The sequence below is a fragment of the Pygocentrus nattereri genome, chromosome 21, assembly GCF_015220715.1.
Source record: "Pygocentrus nattereri isolate fPygNat1 chromosome 21, fPygNat1.pri, whole genome shotgun sequence".
NCBI classification, from domain to species: Eukaryota; Metazoa; Chordata; class Actinopteri; order Characiformes; family Serrasalmidae; genus Pygocentrus; species Pygocentrus nattereri.
In genome coordinates this window covers 26,408,560-26,431,546 of record NC_051231.1, presented here as the reverse complement: position 1 = coordinate 26,431,546, position 22,987 = coordinate 26,408,560, and the positions used below count along the sequence as shown (strand labels likewise).

Below are 22,987 nucleotides of genomic sequence, written 5' to 3'. Positions count from 1 at the left end.
TGGAGATACAAGGTTTTGTCAGGACACATCAAATATCCTGATCATTCTGCTTTCTCTCATTCTTGACTAAGTATATGCAACTAAGCAGCAGCCAATTCGATTGTTGATATGATATGTGGTGATGTAGTTGATTGTGCATAGCTATTGTCACAGTGGGTAGTGCTGTCACCTTACAGCAAGAAGGGTTTGGGTTTGACTCCCTGGCTGGGTGACCATGGTCCCTTCTGTGTAGAGTTTATATGTTCTCCCCTTGTCTTAATAGGTTTCCTTCCACAGTCCAAAGGCATGCAATCTGACTAATTGGTAATACTAAAACTGCCCCTATCTGGGAATGTGTAAGCTTTTGTGTGCCCTGTCATGGACTGGTTTCAATATGTCCAGGGTGCTGGGAGTACTAGGGGAGGCTCCAGCAGCCCCTGAGGCCCAGGAGGATAAGCAGTGTATATGATGAATGAATAAATGCATGAATAAATGAAAAATAATCCACCATAAAGAAGCATATGTAGGTAACCAATTCATTTTATAATTCATGTAATTCAATTTTATTTTTTGAAATCCGAAATCTGGGGGTGTTGCACCCCTCCTCTGTACCCCTACTATCTATGTCCATGGTTATGATTTGTAAAGGTTTAATATATAATCACAATCTTGAAGAACCACTTTTTTTGGGTCTATGGCTGCCCATTTAAAGACTGAGCAATACAAACTATAGGGACAGAAAAATTAAAAGTATATCCATCCATCCATTTCCTAAGCCGCTTCTCCCTCAGGGTCGTGGATTAAAAAGTATATGATTCTACCAATTTTATATTATTAAATGGGCAGTCGGGGGCTGGAGGTTAGGGAACTGGCCCTGTAACCGGAAGGTTGCTGGTTCGATCCCCAGTGCCGACAGTCCATGACTGAGGTATCCTTGAGCAAGGCACCTAACCCCCAATTGCTCCCCGGGCGCCGTGGATAGGGCTGAGAAGTAAAAACTGAATGCTGTAGTCATAAAGTTCCTGAGAGTGAGAACTCTCCACTATGGTATCTACACAACTGGGACAGAAACAGCTCCTGCACTTATAAATCCCGACTAAACGTGAGCTAATCTTCAAATATAATGAAAATAGAAACATAATATCAGATGCATTTGTGTTCCATCTTATCCAGGTCACATTCTCTATCTAATCCCTGTTATTTGAGATCCATATGTTTCCTTTGTATGGTGCAGTAGTAGCCTGTGCTTTAAAACCATACAAATAGGGATCAGTTAGATGATTTGGTGTTGATAAGTACTCCTACTACTGTTGACTCTTGTAGTGTCACTGTAGCAATTTCTCTGACATGGTATTCTATGTGTATGTGTGTAGTGAGTATTATTTTAGTTGAAAAAGGCTACAAAAGGAATTTAGTTCCACCATTTACTGTGGTTCAGCTGTTAACATTTGAGGCCTGTGGAACCCAGCCAGCTAATTTACAGCCATCACTGAGAAGTACAAATGATCCCTGCAAAGTAGCTGCAACTGCAGTGTTTCAATGAACAACCCCTTGGGACTTGTGCATTAGAAGTGTTTTGGAAAGCTCCAAGATTCCTTGGCATTTGTTGAGGACATCTCTGCTTCCTGATGGTGTTTATCATCGCTGTCATGACAAAACATGTCATATCTCTAAAAAAGGTAACTTTACAGACAGAATTGGGCAGAATACTTTGAATAGTAATAAAATTGTAAAGGTGGAACACTTTTTTGGTGTTGCACCAGGGAACTCATATAAAGCTATATGGATCATTTAAAACACCTTTTTGATTAGAACTCAGCCTAAAATTCATTTGCTTTGAATGACCCTATACTTTATTGATTATTTTATTAAAGCAACTTATTTACAAACTGATTTTCAGACTTTAGGACAAATTTACTTCAAAACAGGGATACAGTCTCACTTCCAGGACTAAAATTCCACCTATGGACTAAAAGTCTTTGGACTCTGGAGCAGTGGAAACATGTTCTCTGGAGTGATGCATCACGCTTCACTATCTATATCTACAAGAATACATAGTGGCAACAGTAAAGTTTGGTGGAGGAGGGATAATGGGTGTGGGGCTGGTTTTGAGGGTTTGGGCCCCTTAGTTCCAGTAAAGGGTAATGTTAATGCTACAGCATACAAACACATTTTAGACAATTATGTACTTTCATCTTTGTGGTTGCAGTTTGAGGAAACCCTTTCCTGTTCCAGCATGACTGTGCCCCTGTGCGCTCCATAAAGACATGGTTTGATGAGTTTTGTGTGGAGGAACTCCAGTGGCCTGCACAGAGTCCTGACCTCAACTCCATTGAACACCTTTGCGAAGAATTGGAACGTCAACTGTGAGCCAAACCTCCAGTCTAACATCAGTGGCTGACTATACAAATGTTCTTTTTGACTTAATGGGAACAAGGGACGTTATTCTAATGCAAATACAATCAGAGCGTATCACCTGCCATGCTTTAATCATTACAATAAATGAAGGCAGCACCGCAGTCAATGCAGATGATGCAGTAAGCTTGATAAACTGTTGCTGCTTATGTAAACCTGCTGGAGGAGCAGACCAAGGCTGCCATCCTCAGCTTTCTCAGTCATGAGTGATGACTGTGTGGAATTTGGAGGAGACCGGCATCTTTTCTTATTAAATCATAAACTAAAGTAAAATCTGTTACTCGCATCAGCCGAAAAAGACTGCATATTATTGCTGGGGCTCTTGAGATGTCTGAGGTGTTTTGGACTCAGAAGCACTCAGGGTTGCCAGGATCTACACGCACACACATACATTGTGTTAGTGTGCTAGTCATATGCGCAGCAGATCTGCTGTAATTCTCACATCTGCATCACATAGCCTGGCAGTGGTCCATGCCTTTATTTAGTCTTTAATTAGCACTGTGCCATGTTGTTCTTTGTTTGCCCCGCAGCTCTGCGTTTAAGACTTTGCTTGTTTCACTGCTTTTCTTGGCAGTCAGGTCGTTTTATTGTCTGTTGGATAGAGGAGCAGGGGCCTGGGGGTTACCAGACTCTGTTTATTCAAAACTCTGCACCCCTTCCTCTCCATACACCCCTCCTAATAGCTTTTAATTACCCTGTGATGCATTCAGACACTTTGCTCAACCGCTGCCAAATGGACTCGGCAGTGGAGTTACGGGACCGAACCACCACAAAGCCTTTATAACCTGCTTTCACACGGTCTTTTTTCATGGGAAAGCTTCGGAACTGTGAGTCACAGCAAATAACATCACTATGGGAGGGCCAGTGGAACCTGAGACTTGGTTGTTGGGATACTGTTGCTTTTTTTGATAAAATGATCACATATTTGTCTGGTTGAACAGCCTGAGGTTGCTCTTGAGGTTTATCAGTTCAAGTGACACCAACCACCACTAAATAATGGTTCTGTTAACCACCAGCTTGGGATCTAGAATTTCTCACACCACACAAACCTTTCACACTATGGATTTCAAATCAGTACTCCGGGCAAAATGAAAAATGTGTCTGTTAATAGATCTGCTGTAAACATGCCATTTTGATCCTACAGTGGTGTCACGAAGGCCTCTAGAACAAGATTTTCTTATTTAAAGACTAGGAAAACCCCTTCTGATGATGTATCTTGAAGGTGGGAAGATTTTTGAGGTGTGTACTTGAGGGTTAACTGTTTGGAACTTCTGCTAATGCAGAAAACAGCTAACATTACTGCTGGGAAGTGCAATATCACATCCGTATTTATTACCCTGTATATCAGTGGCTCGGCTAGCTGATCTGTATTTGTGTGAAGCCTGCTGGGTACGGTAGTGAGGGAGCACTGATGAATTAAAAGGGATATGAAATCATGAGCTGTGTAGTGATCACAATCCAGTAAATCCATTCTAGAGCTGGACTTGTGGACATATGCCAAATTATATGCGATGAATTCTACTTGAAACTAGTTTGGACCTATATGGTACCCCATTCTGGCACATTCTTCACGTTCCTTCACATTTGTTCCACAGAACTGTGAGAGATGACCTTTTATGGTGTCAAAGCTGAATCTTCAGGGATTGTCTGCAATACTGCTCTGATGGTTATGAAGGAGATGTTAATGGCAGTTTTACACCATAAATACTCCAGCTTCCTTTGCATTGTGCTTCACCCATGTATCAGTGTTTCTTAATTACACACCACAGGCAGAGTGTCAAGGTAAGTGCTTGTTCATGGCGTCAGAACTTACCTTGGCAGGAACAGGCTGAGACTATTTTTCCGCCTCTTTCTGGGGTGCTGGATTCATGATGTGAGAGAAAGATGGAATAGTCATCAAGGAACCTCTGGAACAACTGCATGCTACCTCCAAAAATGCACTCACAATACTGATGCCGAGGATGTTGAAACCAATGAAAGGACCTATATAGTCTAGGTTCAGAGAAAACTCCAATTTTTCACTTCAAGCACCAAAAACACCCCAAGATGCCTGGCAAAGGGATCATTTTATCCTTTTCTTGACATTTTCAGCTTGTATTCCTCTACAAATTCTCATTAACCATGAGCATCCATTCAAAGAATCATGTAATGTTTCACAGTCGCCACAATACATTTAGAGATCTATAAAATCTCATCATAAAATGCATGGAGTGAGGAGCCTGCAAGTGTGCAGGAATGCTGGAAAATTACTATGGCCACTCTGAGACAAAGACCAAAGCATATCTCAGCTTTTACAGGCCTGTTATTAATCAGAAAAACACAGTGGAGTGTGGGTTCCTCTTCAGAAGAGGAAGCCCTGGATGCTGATGGGAATTATGGGGTAATTATGGACAGAACCAGATGTGGTCAGGGCCTTTAGACTGCTTCACCGGGCATAAAACTGATTGACTTGTCTGGTGTGCATCACCAACTTTAACTTGTTTGGCTGAGTTAGATTTATGCCTGGGTTTAGACAGACAATATGGGCAATGTTTGCAAGATGAGTCTATGTAGAGTCTTCCATTTCACAAGACTCCAGGTGGAGTAACAGACAATATTATTAAAAGATACTAACTGAGGCTCCTGAATGGCACAACCATGGGCCTTGTTCTCCAATACCTTCCTAAGTTTCGTCTTAAATGTGTTCTTGAGAAAGATCCTAAGGAAAAGTCTACATCAGATACATGATCAGATAAATCTCGCAATCTTCACAAAAACTGCTTAAGTGGGTTTTGAGAAGAAAGACCATTCTTTAGAATGGTTGATGAATGAGGTCTTTTGGATCATCATGAGATCAATAGATAAGAAGTCCCTTGGTGATGCCACAGAACGGAATTCTGGGAACGTATGACTGGACAAGATCTCTCTGGTTGGGTAGGATAGGATAAGAGACTCGAAGTCATCTTGAACATGTCTTGACCTGAAATCCCATTAACCTCATTAACAGTTATGGCTTCACTTGACATGGAGGCCTTGTGCGATGAGGAGACCAAGCTAGTTGCTGGGATTAGCAATGACTACACTGGGAAGAAAATTGGGAAAAAATCCACTCTATGGTTTTTGCCACCATGGGGGCAGTCGTGGGCTGGAGGTTAGGGAACTAGCCCTGTGACCAGAAGTTTTGCCGGTTTGATCCCCTTGGCTGACAGTCCATGACTGAAGTACCCTTGAGCAAGGCACCTAACCCCCAGTTGCTCCCCAGCCACCGTGGATAGGGCTGCCCACTGCTGTGGGCAAGTGTGCTCACTGCTCCCTAGTGTGTGTGTGCTCACTGCCCCCTATTGTGTGTGAGTATGTGGTGTTTCACTGCACGGATGGGTTAAATGCAGAGGTCTAATTTCACAGTATGCAAACACAGTGACAAATGGTTGTTAATTCAATTCAATCATTAGTACAGTTCACACATTGTGAAATTATTAACATCAAGAACAAAGAATGTTTCAATGTGTTGTTCTAGCAAGCAGCCATTGCAACCAACCAAAAACTGTTACAACTAGGTTCTGGCAGCATGTATGCTACCACCAAAAATGTGCTCACAATACTGATGGCAAGGCCGCTGGAACCAATAAAAGGAGCTGGATACTCTAGATTTAGAGAAAACCTGCAATTCTAGCACCAAAAATTTTCGCCTTGTATTCTTCTGCAAATTCTCATTAACCATGAGCATCCATTCAAAGAATCACATAATGTTTCACATTCGCCACAATACTTTTAGAGACCTATAAAATCTCACCATAAAACACAGAGCATGGAGCCTGCAAGTATCATGATGAAAATGCTAGAGAAGAGAAAAGAGAAAAGTTTTCTTCCACTATTGGCTTATTGTCAGAGAATCTTTATCCTATACTCTGACATGCAGGCCACATGAACATAAATGATACTGTGAATTCTACCATGGAATTTGGCTTTAAGATTTTATTGGCATCATAAGATGACTATCTTGTAAATGTCTATTTGCAAAGCTGGTTTCTATCTACTCATCCAGGTCCTGTTTTAGTGTTTTTCCCTTAGTTTGTCTGCAGGAGCGGGTTGTGTTTACTCATTGAGCCATTGGTGCTTGTTAGATCACCTCCACCAAAATCTGTCAAAGTTCACCACAAGCCTCAACATCAACAACAGTGGGGAACTCAAGAACCATTAGAATTCTCTCAGGAGGACCACCACACAGTAAACTTTCTTGTGGCACATCTGCTTTGCAGCTTGCCCGTGTGTACCACATTTATGCTAAGTAGGCCAAGATTGTATATCATTTTTGGAGTGTTTCCACGGAGCCTTTATGTGTTCCTGTGTGGTGCCAGGTGTGATGTAGTGTTTTGAGGAGGGTGGAATGAAGCGTGTCATTCACTCTACTGTCTGTCTTCCCTTTGAGAGGTCAGATTCACTCCATCAGGGGCTCTGTGCATGCGTAGAGAGTCTATAAATGTCTGTCACCTTTCTACATCTCGTCGAGAGGGAGCACATTGTAAGGACGTTTTAAAGGGGGCCATTTAAAATGTCATTTTTTTCCCTCCTGTGCTGGACATATGGAAAAGATTGGGTTTGATATCTGCCCTGGAAACCGTGTGGAGAAAAATGACTGGAGATGGTAGCCTGCCAAGCGAATTCCAGAAAGGAGAGTGCTGTTTTTGAGCGACTTTGTTGAAAATTCTGTGAAAAGAATTGACATGTTAGGAAGCCATTTCTGTTTTTGCAGAGTATGACATAATCTAATTTATCAACACGAGTTCCTCTTTCTTTACTAGGAGATGCCTTTACAGGCTGGGGTATTTCTTACTGATCTATAGACTAATAGATGTAACCACGCTAGTATTAGCAGTTCAAACAACCCACCTTCAAGAATCCACCCCAAAGCAGCTGTAGGTTTTCTACCTTCAAGATACATCATCAGAAGCGGGTTTCCCTCGTTTTAAAACCAAAAAATCTCTGTCTACACTCTTAGAAAGACGGTTCTTCAAGGATTCTTTGGTAAAGAAAATGGTTCTGTATAGAACCATAAGCATTCAAAGAACTCTTTGCATCATGAAAGGGTTCTTCGGACTGATGGAAAATATGCTTTAGATGGTTCTATATAGAACCTTTTTGAGAACTGTTCTATATAGCACAGAAAAGGGGTTCTTCTATTGTTACGATGCCAAGCTTGATTATTAAAGGGTTCTTTGCATCGTGAAAGAAGTCTTTAGATTTCTGGAAAGTATGCTTGGATGTGCTATAGACAGATCTTTGTAGAACCTTTTTGAAAAGGCTTCTATATAGCGCCCAAAAGGATTCTTCTCTTGTTACAAGCTTGACATTATAACAATAGATAGAAGAATCCTTTTTGGGTGCTATATAGAACAACTTTCAAAAAGGCTCTACAAAGATCCATCTATAGAACCATCTAAAGCACATTCTCCCTGAGTCTCAAGAACCCTTTCATGATGAAAAGATCCTTTTAATAATGCAAAGCATTCTTTTAGTCACCATTTTCTTTGTTTAAGAGCCCTAGAAGAACCATCTTTTTAAGAGTGAGTGGGCAAGTTTTGAACCGATGTAGCAATAGTTCATTTTGGCCAGAGTGTGCCTTTAAATAACCTCCACTAATAAAGGTTCTACAGCAATTAACATTGTTTCTCAGAACTAGATCTCCAGGTCAAGAACCATTTAGGAACCTTTAAATCAGCCCTCCCCTTTAAGTACATGTCTTCTTTTTCCATCGCATGACCACAGAGACAGGTTTCAAATATGACAGATGGTCATTTCTACTGTGTTCATGCCCAGAGTAAATGGCATTCCACTCCACCGTGAAATGAAGTTGAATGAAGTCCATATATCTTTGTAGAACTCATAACGGCTCATAATCGAAACCACATATTCCAAACCTTTGACCCTAAAGGAAAGTCTGAGATTCACAAATCCTGTCTTAGTACAGATATAAAGAAGAGATGGATGTACTTCCCACAGCTCAAAGACAACATGAAGCTAATTTCACTTGATCTATGCTCTGAAGGCTTTCAGAGCAAGTGAGGCCACATCAGTAAATCTGTGCTGTTAAGGGATTGCTGTGGGAGTAGGTGATAATCTGAGGATGAGTTTCATTTTGTTGGCTCTCTTTATCTTAGATCAAATGCCCCGGGGGGCTGTGTGGAATAGAAGCGGGATCAATACCACTTAAGACAAGTTCTGCTCTGACCTTGGTGGTGGACACATCGAGTTGAACATGTGATTTGAGCTGAAGTGCAACATCCATAGAAATGGCTCTGTATACCCATAAAAGAGAATGCAGAGCTCTGCTGGAAACATTCACGATAAAATAATGTACTGCTACAACTTACAGAGGCGTGGTGTGAGATGTGAAAACGTGGCCACAACTTGGTAAGGTGTCGGCTTTGGTCAGGCAAAGAGAAAACTAAGTTGTGGCCATGACATAGTGAGCTGTGGGAACCAAATTAAGAAGTCACCATTATGAAGTCATGACCATGACTTAGTAAGGTGCAGGAATGAGATAATGAAATCATAGCCATGTCTTGGTAAGGTGTGGGAACGAAATAATTAACCGTCATGATTAAGTCATGTCCATCACTCAGTAAGGTAAGGTGAGATAATTCAATTGTTGTGATTATGCCCACAACTTAGTAAGGCATAAAAATGAGATACTTAACTAATTTTTCGCCTTAGTTGTGGCCACACATTATTTTAATTAAGAAGTGATATCACCAGCAAGGCTGCATACAAGAAGGATTAAGCACTGGAGACTGTTCACAACAATTTAGTAAAATGGTGAGTTTATTTCATTACTTGAATGGCATACATGTAAATATGTTAAACATACAAGAAACCACATTGTTTACCTTTCATTATTAAAATAAAATTGATAGCTTTAACATTACAAATCCCGACCAGAAACATAGTTCACTAAATGCAGAAACCTTTAGCCATAAAATAAGCCTCACTGAGTAGTGGTTGCTTTTATTGAGCGCTCAGCGCCCTATTTGCAAGTAAAAAAATCATTTTCACTCAGTACAAGTACAAAAACACTCACCAAGCTTGGAATCTTAAAACAGGAGTTGAGAGGCCTTTGGAAAAAGTAATGCGTAACAAAATCCAGAGATGTCACGAATCCATGTCAGCTGGGTCTATATGTGCACCAAGTCTTCAGAATAACTGCAAACATGGTCTCCTTTTCAGCCATAAATGGTCAAATACTGTGGACGTTTGGCATTCTTTTATACAGTACTAGAAGCTGCAATTTCAGTATTGCGGTCTGCCTGGCTGTTTCTCATACATCAAACACTCTGCTTAACAGAGTGAAATGAAGAAATACTTCAGTCTACAGCGCATACAATAAAGACTATTACAATGCAGTGCACTAGAGAGGAACTCTTGGGGGCTTTCTAGGCCTTTAGAGGATGAAATATAGAATATAAAAATGTCCACATAGTGTTGCACAGAGTTTAGTGTTTAAAAATATAATCATCATGCTTGTTGTAATTAAACTGCAAGTATTGTACTGATACTCTTATTAAGTTTGCTTATGTTTGGTTAAGTTTGAAAAGAAATAGTTTAAATTCTTGAAAAGCTGAATGAAAATTGTACAATCGGGATTTTTTGCTGCTTGGCACCTCATTAGGCATATAAGTGATCTCCCCCATTGGTTAGGCCTTCAGGAGCTGGACAGAAGGCCTTACAGTTTAGATTAACTACCTACATGAACAGGAACTCAGTGGATAAGACAAATTTCATATGAATCACTCTGGACCCTCTGGACATCCTAGACACATTACTGACTGTGAATATGAGTGTTATCCTAAACAATGTATCTCAGTCAAAATAGAAAACAGAGGCAGAAGCTCTACAAATCAAAAATATCAAAACAAATCAAAATATATATTTTCAAATAAACCACGGAATGTCTTTCACAAGCATTGCATGTCCTTGTTTAAATCCATAAAAAAAAATTCAAGCGAGTCACTGTTAGCTTAGAGCTAACAAACTACTTGAATCGCTTGGGGCGCCAGCAAAGAATAGCATTACTATCACTCATTTCTCAGTGAATAATGTTATACACTCACCAATCACTTAATTAGGAACACCTGTACACCTATTTATATGTGCAGTTCTCTTATCAGCCACCTGTGTGGCAATAAAATCATGCAGATATGGGCCAGCAGCTTCAGCTAATGTTCACAACAACCATCAGAACAGGACAAAATGTAATCTCAGTGATTTCGACTGTGGCATGATTGCTGATGACAGACAGATGGTGCTGACTATTTCAATAACTGCTGATCTCCTAGGATTTTCATGCACAACAGTGCAAGAAGAATTAAGAAAAAAGCATCCAGTGAGTGGCAGTTGTGCAGACGGAAACGCCTTGTTGATAACGAAGAATGGCCAAACTGGTTTGAGCTGACAGAAGGACTATGGTGACTCAGATTCCAACTCTGTACAACTGTGGTGAGCAGAGAATCATTTTAGAATGCACAACATGTTGAACCTAGAGGAGGATGGGCTACAACAGCAGAAGAACACATTGGATTCCGATTCTGTCAGCCAAGAACAGAAAGCTGAAGATTCAGTAGGCACAGGCTCACCAATATTGGACAGTTTCAGACTGGAAAAGCATAGCCCTGTCTGATGAATCTCGATTTCTGCTGAGGCACACAGATTGTAGGGTCAGAATTTGGCACCAATAGCATGAATCCATGGACCCAACCAGCCTTGTGTCAGCACTCCAGGCTGGTGGAGGTGGTGTAATGATGTGGGAAATGTTTTCTTGGCACACTTTGGGCCCATTAATACCAATCAATCACTTGAATGCCACCGCCTATTTAAAGGCTGACATTTTGCCCATCTTTTACTGGCTGTTTTGAGCAAGATACTGTACCATGTAATAGAGCAAAATTCATCTCAAACTGGTTTCATAGACATGACAATGAGTTCAGTGTTCTTCAGCTGCCTTCCCAGTAACCAAGTTTGAATCCAATAGGACATCTTTGGGATGTCATAGAATGGCAGATCCCAGCATGAAAGTGCCCCCAAAAATGTGCAGGAATGGCATGATACAATCATGTTAGCATAGACCTGAATCTCAAAGGAATATTTCCAACATCTTGTGGAATCCATGCCATGAAGAACTGAGGCTGTGTTGAGAACAACGAGAGGCCCTACTCAGTATTAGTGTACTGTTCCTAATTCAGTGCTTGGTGAGTGTAGCTGCCTCCTGATTACACATGACTAACCATTGGCCTCTGACCATGATCTAACCATTCAATCTACTAAAATGGTTATAATAACATAGAATGACAAATTCTGACTAGCATGACACTGAGGCCAAATTATCTGATCGTCAGCAAACATTATCTTTGTCCACACCATCGTAACTCTTTACTTGAATTTTGCTACATAACAAGGGCATAACATAGCCATGCCATAAATATGTTGTGGCACATATCATATGCACGAGTTGTCAAGACAGATTTAATTTTCTAACAGTCATGTTAACATTACTGTGACAAATGCCACAATGTTTGAGGTCATGACAGCTTATGTCATGCAAATTTTTGCTAAGTGTACTCAAGATAGCTGTCAATGATATGAAACATTATGACATCCATCATGACAGTTAACAGTTATGGTAATATGACAGTTTTTTTATTACTGAACAAAATCTACCATAGCAATTCACGACTTATGCTTATGATGTGATTATGTCAGTTTTATGTAGCAGGGTTCAAGTTAAGTGCTCCTAAATAATCATGACAATAATAATGTGCAGTATTGTGGCTGTGCTGTGATAATATGTTTGCTATGTGGAAAAAAGATAAAACATTTTAAGTTTTTAATATTCTTACTGAGATGTTACATGACCACTTGAAGTGAGTAAATAAGCATACGAGCCTGGTGACTAGGCCTGTCCTCTGGATGGATTAATGCTAGGATGAGACCTACTCAGTCCATTGCATGCCATATTAGAACCATTTAAACTTTATATATGGACAGACCTACACCCTTAAAAATAAAGGTACCAAAAAGTGTTCTTTTATTGCAATGCCATAGAAGAACTACTTTTGGATCCCTAAAGCAGTGGTTCTCAAACCCATCCTCACACTCTGCCCCCAGACAGCCCACCTCCTTTTATTACATCTTTGTGTTGAACAAAAAATGTTACACCATCTGAGGGCCCCAAGGACAAATTTGAGAAACTCTGCCCTAAAGAACCCAAAGATGGATGGAAACAACCATTTTTGAAGGTTTTGCAAGTATGAAGAATCTTTTGTAAAGTTTGAAGAACCTCCACATAATTTTAAGGTTCTGTACCAATTTAAGATTTTCCCTTGAGCCATACATCCAAGCCAAAAATCACTTAAGAACTTTTATTTTTAAGTCTTCAGCTTTTGTCAAGGACCTGCTAACGCTCCTTATGTACAGTCCTTATGTACTTACTGCCATCATGACTCCCTGGCAGTAGTTCGGATACTTTGTGAAGAAGCAGTGCCTAGTTCTTGAGCTTTCTGGGCAGGACCTTCTTGTGAGCAGGTTTGTGGTCCTGGGTAGTGTCCTGGTCTGGATGTGGAACCTCTGGTTCAGACTCATGAAGCTGCTTAAGGAGGACCGTCTGTTCCTTGGTCTCTCGTTTGGCCTGCCTCAACAGACGCTTCATGTTCTTCACTTTGTCCCTCAGGTGGTTGTTGGCTTTCTCGAGAACCTTCACCTTTTGGGCTAGAGTTTTCACTTTCTCCTCTTCCTCAAACAGGGCTTTCTGCACTGTGGAGCACAGGAGCTGAAAAAATGGAAGTGGAATAGATGGAGTAAGTAAAAAGTGGCCAAACTTTGTGGCCTAACTGAATAAGAATTGTACAGTGACGGCATTTAATAAACATTTATACATATACAAATCAAATATGATGATCAGCATATGGTGATGATCACCATGTATGGTCAAGAGGGGCATAAGGTGGTACAAAATAAGCAGAAAGATGTAATGCTGTGTTTGATGTAAACTGGGAGCTCTCATTTTTCAAGCTTGGAGCTTATTTCTTCCCATCTAATGCAACTTCAGCTTCAAGATTCGGAAAAAAATGGATATTTTAAGGTTATGTAACAATTGTTTAGGGCGTTCATATAGGAATGAAAAAGTTGTAGGCTGTAAGCTATGGCACTTCATGGTTGATATAGCACCAGTATTGACAATATAGTGTACAGTTTGATTGAAAATCTTGTACAGAATGACTTAAGCTTGCATTTATCCAAGTATCACTCTGTACTTAGGAATAGCATAGACAAAAAATGACTGTCTTCCTAAAATATGCTATAACCTCCCATGTCCCATGATAATATTGAAGTGACATCACAGAACTGAAACTCAAAGTATCAGTTCTTGAGAAACTCCAACTTTCCAAGTGGGAATTATGTGTTGGATGACTTTAAATAGATTTTTTTCTTATTTAGAAGTTAGAAACTTCTCAGGTCCCGTTTGATCATGAATACGCAGTCTTTATAGTCGAAGGCAAAGAAAAAAGAAGACCATGATTCAGTCGAACTTCATTTGTGCTTCATGTTTTAAGGTAAACAAGAACATTTGTTAGTCATTTCCGTTCTTTCTTAGCAAAGACTTCAAATATGATTAACCATATTGGTGGTCTGATAAGAAATTCTATGCACTTTCAGAAGAGCTTCAAGTCATGACCATTCATTTAGTCTGGAGCATGTGCACATCTAATAACTTAAAAGCTGAATTTATATATGGTCACGCACTTTTCATTTTTAAGAGCTTTTATTCGCCTGTCATGTCCAATTCTTGTATTTGATAAATGTAATGTAACGTAAATTATGTCCATTTTATTTATGCCAAGTATCATATTTCAGAAAGAAATTCCATTCCAGGCATCAGGGTTAGTTGTTCAAAAAGAAACCACAGTGCATTTTTAATTCATAAAGACTTTATAAATAACTGCTATTTCACTGACCTAGGCTGGGAATTCTGCATTGCGGGAGCACCTGAAGAAGACACCACGTGTTCCTCATTTGGACTGTATCTGTTTCTTATTACTGCAGTATGAGTAGCAGACTGTGTTTGAGAGAGTTCAAGCCACTGATGTTTTTGATAAGATACTTAACCACAATTATGGTGGCTTAGTCTAATTTTCAGGGGTTACGGAATGTTCCGTAGCTTGGGGCGAGGACAGCATCCACGTACATTTTTCCAGCCTCCTTGAATCATGACTCAAGTGCACCACAAAATTAAATTTTTTGGAAGTTGGCATACATGCATTAGAAAGTACTCAAGAAGCAGCTGGGCTGGGATGATGTGACTAATTCTGACATAGGAAGATCAGGCAGCGGCTACGATCCCAAAGTCAGGGTGTGCAGACAACACCAACGCATTTGGTTCCTATGACCTTTTCAAAGGAGGCGCTGTACCTTGTCAACATCTCTTAACTGAGATGAGTGTGTTGGGCTAAAGTCTAAAATCACTATTCACACAAAAAGTAATTTACAGAAAATATCGCAACATGTTCTAGCTAATGTTGGGAACATATCGACAAGATATAAGAAGGTTCTTTTTTCATATGACTGAATTTTGTCCATAAATTACTATTCAGTTTAAGAACCACAGTTGATAACCTCCAAGCCGGCTCTGAGACTTCTAGCACCATGCACGAGTACTTAGATGGTACTAATAGATCTCACTGGGCATGAAATTGAAGCCCAAATTAATGACTTCTCAGGTGGTAAACTTTGATTGATACAACATTGATTTATTGTTGTGCAACACCATTGAATTAACATAGATCAGTGATGTTGAAGTTGTATTGATCTTGCTCTAGGTATTGTCTGTTGGACAATCTACCATATTGACCACTGACCCAGTGTTGACTCAATAGCGCTCGCAGATGGATGAAGCTATCGATCTAACGTCAGTGCTGATGCTGATTTAATGTTGAATTCAGTTCAGTATTTACAAAATATCTAACTCATATTTGTAGGCATTTAGCCAAAACTCTGATCCATGATGGATGGTAGAGTGTATAACACAATTGCCTTGCATATAGAAGCTCATAAGTCCAATCTCCATACAGAAACTGCCATTGAGGAATGAAAATCCTTAGGGAAGTATCCAGTGTCTCTTACCACTGTACCACTTACTCTGGATTAGTCTGTTAAATGCCTAAAAATGATAGCAAAGTGTGTTAAATTTTTGTAAATACTGACCTGAATTTAGTAGCATCGAACCAAAGGCAGATACAAAAGCAAGCTGAGTGCAAAACATCAGAGATCTACGTTGATTGTGCCACACCTCCTGTTATCATAGCTCATTTATATCTAATCAAATCCCATTGAAATGAATAGGCACTATTGCTTATAACTCTCTCACTCAAACACAAAATAGACAAAAATGATATTAAATAGTAGTAATGACAAAAATATACCATGCTGGATGTATATGGTTTTGTTCTGTCTCTGTAACACATCTCGCAAGTCTGGCTAGTGTCTGTTTTTAGTACCTTAACCCTGAAAATGAGTTTCATATGATGCAGTGAGTGTGACCATTTCTATAAGCAGAGATTTCCTCAATTGCTCGGTCTGTATTGCTACCATCTGGACCTGAGTGCTCCTATGAAATTAGCGTAGAATAATATATACTGTAAGTACACTAAGTCCTGGAAAAATGCGAAAAATATTTAGGTGACTTTCTTGAAGTAACCTACTGCAGTGTGCTTACAGCACTGTGGCCCACATATAGTGCGACCAGACTGAGCAACATTATACTGCACAATAACAAAGATATAGGAGATCACACACCTCTATGAAGCGATATCTAGCCATCTGTCTCTCACTGTTTGGACACTGTCCACTGCACTTGACACAAGGCCTTTTTTGTACAAACATACCTGGCTAATTGTCCATGACAAAAGCTGCCACAATATGCTCGATCTGTTCAGCAAACTGACAGCACCCGTATGACCACCTGCCTTATAATTATGCGTGATGCAGTTTCCAATGGCCAGGATCCCGGGTGCTTTAGTTTTTTCTTCTTTAACTTGTTCAGAACTGACCTAACCATGCCACAAATGCATTCTTCTGTACCAACTGTTGCTAAGTCGCGTAAGCTATACAGAACACATGAGGAAAACCCTATTCAGGCAGATGTTTAAAATGCTGTATGATTATTAATCAACTAATATATCTATTAGCCGGCAATGCAGCAGTATATTAATGAAATAGAGTAGCAGAAAAAACAGCAATGGGCATGCAGAAAGAGAGTCTACAGCACAGGTTATGTTCTTCTGCTAAACATAAAGCCCTAAGCACTTTATTAGTGTGGAAAGACTCATCATCATCATCATCATCATCATCATCATCATCATCATCATCATCATCATCATCATTAGCTGCTTGATCCAGAAATCAATTCCATTTTTTTCAATGTCTGTACTGTACATTTTAACAGTCAATGCTTGTAAATAAACCATACGTATACAGTTGTTTGTAAATGTTTGGGCACCCATGGTCAAATTACATGTTTTGTTGACTTTAAGTGAAAAGAAGTTAACACATCCTCTACAGAGAACACACTTAAATATGGATTATTTTCCGCAAAAACAGTTTAGCAGTTTAGTTTAAAATACTGGAATTATTATGGTAAAATAATGTATGTTAGAATGACATTGAAGTTGAAATTAAACTACTAATTCTACTGATTTTTACCATCACTTGGAAAATTTTTTTTGCCATTTTTCACCTGATGTGTAGGGGCAGATGATTCTCAAATTTGGGCTAAATGGAAAACAAACAGCAGAAAACACATAAATATCAGCAATCAGCAAACATGCGCTCTTGAATACCATTTAAAGAAGCAATGCCATGAACCTAAAAACTATTTTGATTGTCTGAGGCTGAGAGACTGGGAACTGATGCTGGATATATGTCAAACTGTTGTTGAGATGAACATTCTAATCTCATGGCGATTCTTAATGACCATTAACCAGTTTTCCATTAAATGACTGACGCCTGTTATACTTCCTTAATAACAAGTGGTCAAAAAAAGCTTATTTTACAAAATCCTCACTCATGGTTGTTCATGTTAGCTATGCAAACTAGCAAAAACTATTTAAAGGCCATTGATCAACATCAGAATAGAACTCTGATATAATGAAGCTGACATAGACAATTTCAAATGGAGTAAATGATCCATACAAAATAAATATGCTTTGAAATTCAATGTATGTGACAAACACAACTTCTCATTAGGTTCAATGGGATTTTAAAGTTGACAACTTGCTGTTGTCTCTGTAAGAGGGAAGGAAAAATTGCTATTGTAATTATGTAATAATGATATGATCTGTAATTTTGTAACAATTTAGAAACGTTCATTGTTTGAGTGATAGAATATATTGTCTTATAAATAAATAGTAATCTTTTTAAAATGTTACCTGATTGACCATCACATTACGTTAGAAAGTCGTCGCTCACGGCTGCTCATGTTGGCTATACTAACTAGAGAAAACTATTAAATGGTCATTTATTGAGCTGAGACATGTTGAAATAAGAGAAATATATTCTTACTGTTCTGGTTCCTTTATAACGTCAGGTTAAAAAAACAGCTTGATTTCTTGCTTTTATGCTCGGAGCACCCAAGGAGAAAGATCTTGTGACTTGAGCCACGGACAACTTGAGTGTGACTAATTTTCCACGACTGTATTATTTTTAAAGCATTTTGTTGTTACCCTGTTATTGAGTATGGCTGAAACTTTTTGTGTGAAAATAAGGAAGAGTTTTGTTGTTTGTTTTAGGTCAAAGACATACAATTTTATTCTTGCTGTAGATAAAGCAGGGTGGCTTTGACAGTGTTTTACTGTATTAATCAAATGTTTTAAGGGTTGAAAAATGACTGAGGAAGCATTGGTGCTGTGACCTGTTCAGGGCATATCCTGCCTTCTGCCCAACGACCACTGGGATAGGATCCCCCACGATAAAGGAGGACAAGTGGCATAGAGAGTGTGTGTGTGTGTGTGTGTGTGTGTGTGTGTGTGTGTGTGTGTGTGGTGTTTGCTTATTCAATGTGTTCTGCTTTCAATGTTCTTTAAATATTACTTCTGGACAATTAAGAACATCTGATTCAATGAATTGAAAGATTGATAACTCGGTTTTCATACACATTCAAAATAAAATATTTTATTTAGCACCAATTCTCATTAGGCCGAATGGTATTTTTGTCAGTATTCTGTGAAGGTTATTCAACTGCATAGTTGTTACCTAAGTACATATTTGTGGGCGGAGCATGAATAAGTCAATTGTCTGTTCAAAACGGCCTGGGAAATGTAGCCATGGCAACACACAATATCCTGTCATCATCGCTTTTCAATAAAGGTAGTCTGGGCTGCCAGTCCGATGGGAGGGAGAGAGAGAGAGAGAGAGGGAGAACACAAATGGCCAGTTTTCCACATTCTCAGCTTGCCTTTGCTCTGACCTTAACAATAATATGAATGCAATTATAAAAGCCAATGACGTGGGCTGTTCCTTGGCCTTCCTTCTGATTGCTGATACGAACCGAAACCGTCTCATTAATGTAACCTAAACCGCTCTCATTGGTGCGCCGTGACAGAAAGCTTTCATGGGCGTTCATGACCTGATTGAAACCAGCTCCCCAGACATACATTTCAAGGTCATTGAAAGGAATGTGGGGTGCATGCCATGATTTATTAATTTTTAGTACAGGGGGAAAAGAGAAAAATAATGATTGAGCAGTATTTTGCAGCACGTAGGCTAGTGTTGACATAGCAATGTGACGAAGTTTTGCAAAATTATGCAGAAACGCACAGACCTTGTCTACCAAAACAAGAATTGCATTAGAAAAACAGTGTATGGACATGTACTATAGGCTGGAATATACAGCAGTAATTTATGAGGAAAAAAAGAACCCTGAAACTAAAGAAACAAAGACGGCCTGTCAGAGACCCTAATCATTACTCCCAAGGCTCCACAGAGCTTGACCCAGACATAAACTGTATGTAAGAAAGTCCACAACTCCCATACAAAGCTGTATGGAAAACTGCTCTGGGACTCGCAGAACAGATTCAATGAACTCTGTGCAACATGAAGCTGTTTAGAGTCTAAAAGGAAGCAACATACAACCACCATATGCGTCCTGTCTTCTTGCTGACAACATTCCGCATTCTCTTCAGAGGTAGAGAAAGCCACAGGCATGCACAGTGGAAGGACACAGAGAAGAGTTCTATAGCACTCTGTCTTCATTTTCTTGCTTTGCTAAAGTGCTTGTCAGCCACAGTGCTCAACCTCTTTTTCATCTGCTTGTACTGTGGTTATATTGTTACAAAATGCAATTGCAAATATGTTAATAATATCTTAAAAGTCCTTAAGATAAGCAGACCTCAATTAGTGTTAGTAGCCTAGTCACATATGTCAACTGATACTTTTTCATTTTCATTCTGCTAAATCTATATTAGTGTTAAATTCACTTGATCTTCTTGCTTATTGGTGCTTTTCCGTGATGCTTCCTATGTGCTATAGCTGTGCTTTGTACCATCTGCTACTGAATGCCAAAGATCCTCTGGAGGCATGGTGTGGAGCTTCTTGTCTGGTGTGCAGTAGCCTTTAGCCTGTTGCAGAAGTTTGTCTAAGTTTCTTTGGACTAAACAGATAAGAAACTGACCAAATGTAAGACACAAACTTTACACTGCCCTCTGGTGAAGCACAGAGCTCAGTATGAGCTCAATATGAGAACATTTAATGATAGAGAATAGCCAATTTTCATATAAAAAAATGAATTTGTCTGACCTCATCACCCACCCCTTTTCCCCTTAAACTGTACCTCCTTGGTGGGCATGTATCTTAATTGTCTTTGACATGGGTGCTCTTCAAGATCCATTTCTGTGAGGAGGCAAAAGGCAAGATCTCAGCCCAATAATAGAGCTACTGTCTGAGTTCAAGTTCTACAAGTTTTATCCCTCTTGAGGGTGTTCAGTCGTTTAAATATCACTGTATATTATAATATATGAATGCCCCACCTGGATAGCCTGCATTTTTCATATGGTCTTAGCTTTGATGATAATGAGTATACTGCACTTAATAGGTGCTTACAATGACATAATGCTCTCCCAAAGGCATCACAAGTTTAAGCATCTAAAATCTTGCTCAAAGTAGATTACAGAGATAGCATTGAAAGTAAACTCAACAAGACCATTTTATTACAGCCTGTGTGCTGAACGTAAAGGTCAGTAATTGTAGGTCAGGCAGCGATTGCTTACCCGACTGTCCTCTTGGGCCTCCCACTCAGGAGTGTACATGTGGACCTGGGTTCCGGCTGTGCAGTTGGAGAACTGGAAAAGGCTGGCGAACATGCGGTGGTTCTCGGGTGTGTCGGGGAAGATGGGGTCCTGGAAGTTCACTCCATGAGGAATAATGCTGTAGTTTTCATCCATCCTTCAACAGAGAAGAAAAACAATAAAGAACACATTAATTCTAAACAACTACCCCCCATTTCAATGGGCCAACATGAATCTATCTGCACTCAGTAAGATCTTAAAATGATAACTTTTATGATATTTTGCACTTATTATTGCAGTTGCATATTTTTTAATACACTGCTGACCAGAGAACTGTTACTCAGGTTTAAACAGTGGGTTTAATATATTAAACATCCCATGAATGGTAAATCATGATGGTCTTTACATGAACTAATTAAAGAATGCCAACCAAGCTCACTGGCCAGCTCAGATATACACACAACTTTGTATCATAGTGCATAATATCAGTGCCAAACATGGCTAATTAACCCCTTAAAATCACAGGCTTATTACATACTAAGGCTTATTATTAAGGAACTATAGGCAAGGCAAGGCAAGGCAAGTTTATTTATATAGCACCTTTCATACACAATGGTCATTCAAAGTGCTTTACAAATTATAAAATACAGAAAAATGTAATTAATGTAAATAAAATAAAATGTATGTAAATTAAAAAAAATGTAAAACATAATTAAAACAATAGATATAAAGAAGTTAAATGAATATAGGGACTTCAATGCAAACTTGCTGAGTTATTCTTATTCTTATAGAATTATAGAAGTGTGTAATAAGACTTTGGGCCTGCCAGTGGGCCCTGGCCATTTAAGGGGTTAAGATGGACAGTTTGACACCATAACATAGGCTTCCGCAATTAAGGATATGCAAATAAGCTGGTTAACCACACAAGTCACCACAATATAGAACCTACCACAACATAGAACCCACTAATTCCCTCATTGGCTCGTTTGGTGTCACTAAAGAATGCCTCTCTGTTCAGTGGCAAAGCCATGCTCTCTTACAGCAAAGAGCTTAATTTTACTAATTTGGAAAAACTTTTTTGGACAATGGATAAGAGATGCAAGTTATCCCTCTTGAGAAATGTGTACAATCCAAGGGTCAACTGATCAGTTTTATTCTCATTAACAACTACTACCATTCTATGTCAGTGGTCTCCAACCCTGTTCCTGGAGACCTACCTTCCTGCAGAGTTCAGTTCCAACCTATATCCAATAATCTGCTCCATCCCCTTTCTTAACTCTAATACATCTGATCCAGCCAATCAGGGACCTGGGAAGAGGTGCAGGAAGGTAGCTCTTCAGGAACAGGGTTGGAGACCACCATCCTATAGAAATGTTTTTACCCCATTTACACCTCATTACACTGTATATTAAAAAGCTTACTTTTTTGGTAAACAGGTTTAAGTTGCCAACTTTCATTTAAAAACCTCTACAACAATACCTCTCAGCCGCTACAACAATATAAAACACTCTTTTCATTATCGAGTGTGTCCACACTCTGACTTTATTATAGCTTTCACCTTTTTCAGGAGACTTGCTTTCACTATTTCAAAGATATCTGCAAGGATATTTTTCCACACTTCCAAAGTTCAGTCTTAGGAGTTGGTTGCATGTTCTGCTTGTCATGAACCAAGTAATCCTAAACACATTCAGTGATGTTGAGGTCTGGAGGTTCTTTTCTTTTCTCAGTAAGATCTTCTTGACAGCTACACATCCTTTCAGACCCATGGCGCTGAGTTGTCTTCTCAGAGTGGGAGGAATGATAGAAATGAGATTTTTTCCTATCTGAAGAAAGAGTGGAGCTTGATTGTCTCTTTTCTCTCAAAGCTGAAAGCTTTAAGTTTATGTGGTGGTGTTGGTTAGGACTCTGCTTTTCTCTATATCTAATTTTAGGGACCCTCTCCTTCTTTTCACTTATTTTTCTTTGATTTTCACCTTCTACATTTCACCTTCAACATTTTCACCACTACATTTTCAATTAAATAAATGAATGGTGGCACCTGCTTGGAAAGTCTTGCATAAGGCTTCTAGAAATCATTAGGTCACTAATGAAAAAGAAAACCGCAGGCTAAATATCAATTATATTAACAAGTTATGTCATTATGTGTCAAAGACAATTATATTTTAGGGTCTCATTTCCTGAAACACACACACACACACACACACACACACACTTCTTTGTCGCTCTTTCTTATTCCTGGGAGAGCCCGTAGCTCATAAATCATGATTGGCAGGACTTTGCTGTTCTTC

The 22,987-nt window shown here is 39.3% G+C and overlaps 1 protein-coding gene across 1 annotated transcript in view; it reads right to left on the bottom strand.

Moving 5' to 3' along the window:
* Nucleotides 1-9,177: 9,177 nt before the first annotated feature.
* Nucleotides 9,178-22,987, bottom strand: part of ccdc3b (coiled-coil domain containing 3b) — a 32,433-nt gene continuing 18,623 nt past the window's right edge. Inside the window, exons 2-3 of the mRNA XM_017712184.2 lie at nucleotides 20,682-20,856; nucleotides 9,178-13,192 (exon numbers count right to left, since the gene is read on the bottom strand). Coding sequence (XP_017567673.2) covers nucleotides 12,908-13,192; nucleotides 20,682-20,856 — 460 coding nt within the window. The 3' untranslated portion in view covers nucleotides 9,178-12,907. The remainder of the gene's footprint in view (nucleotides 13,193-20,681; nucleotides 20,857-22,987) is intronic.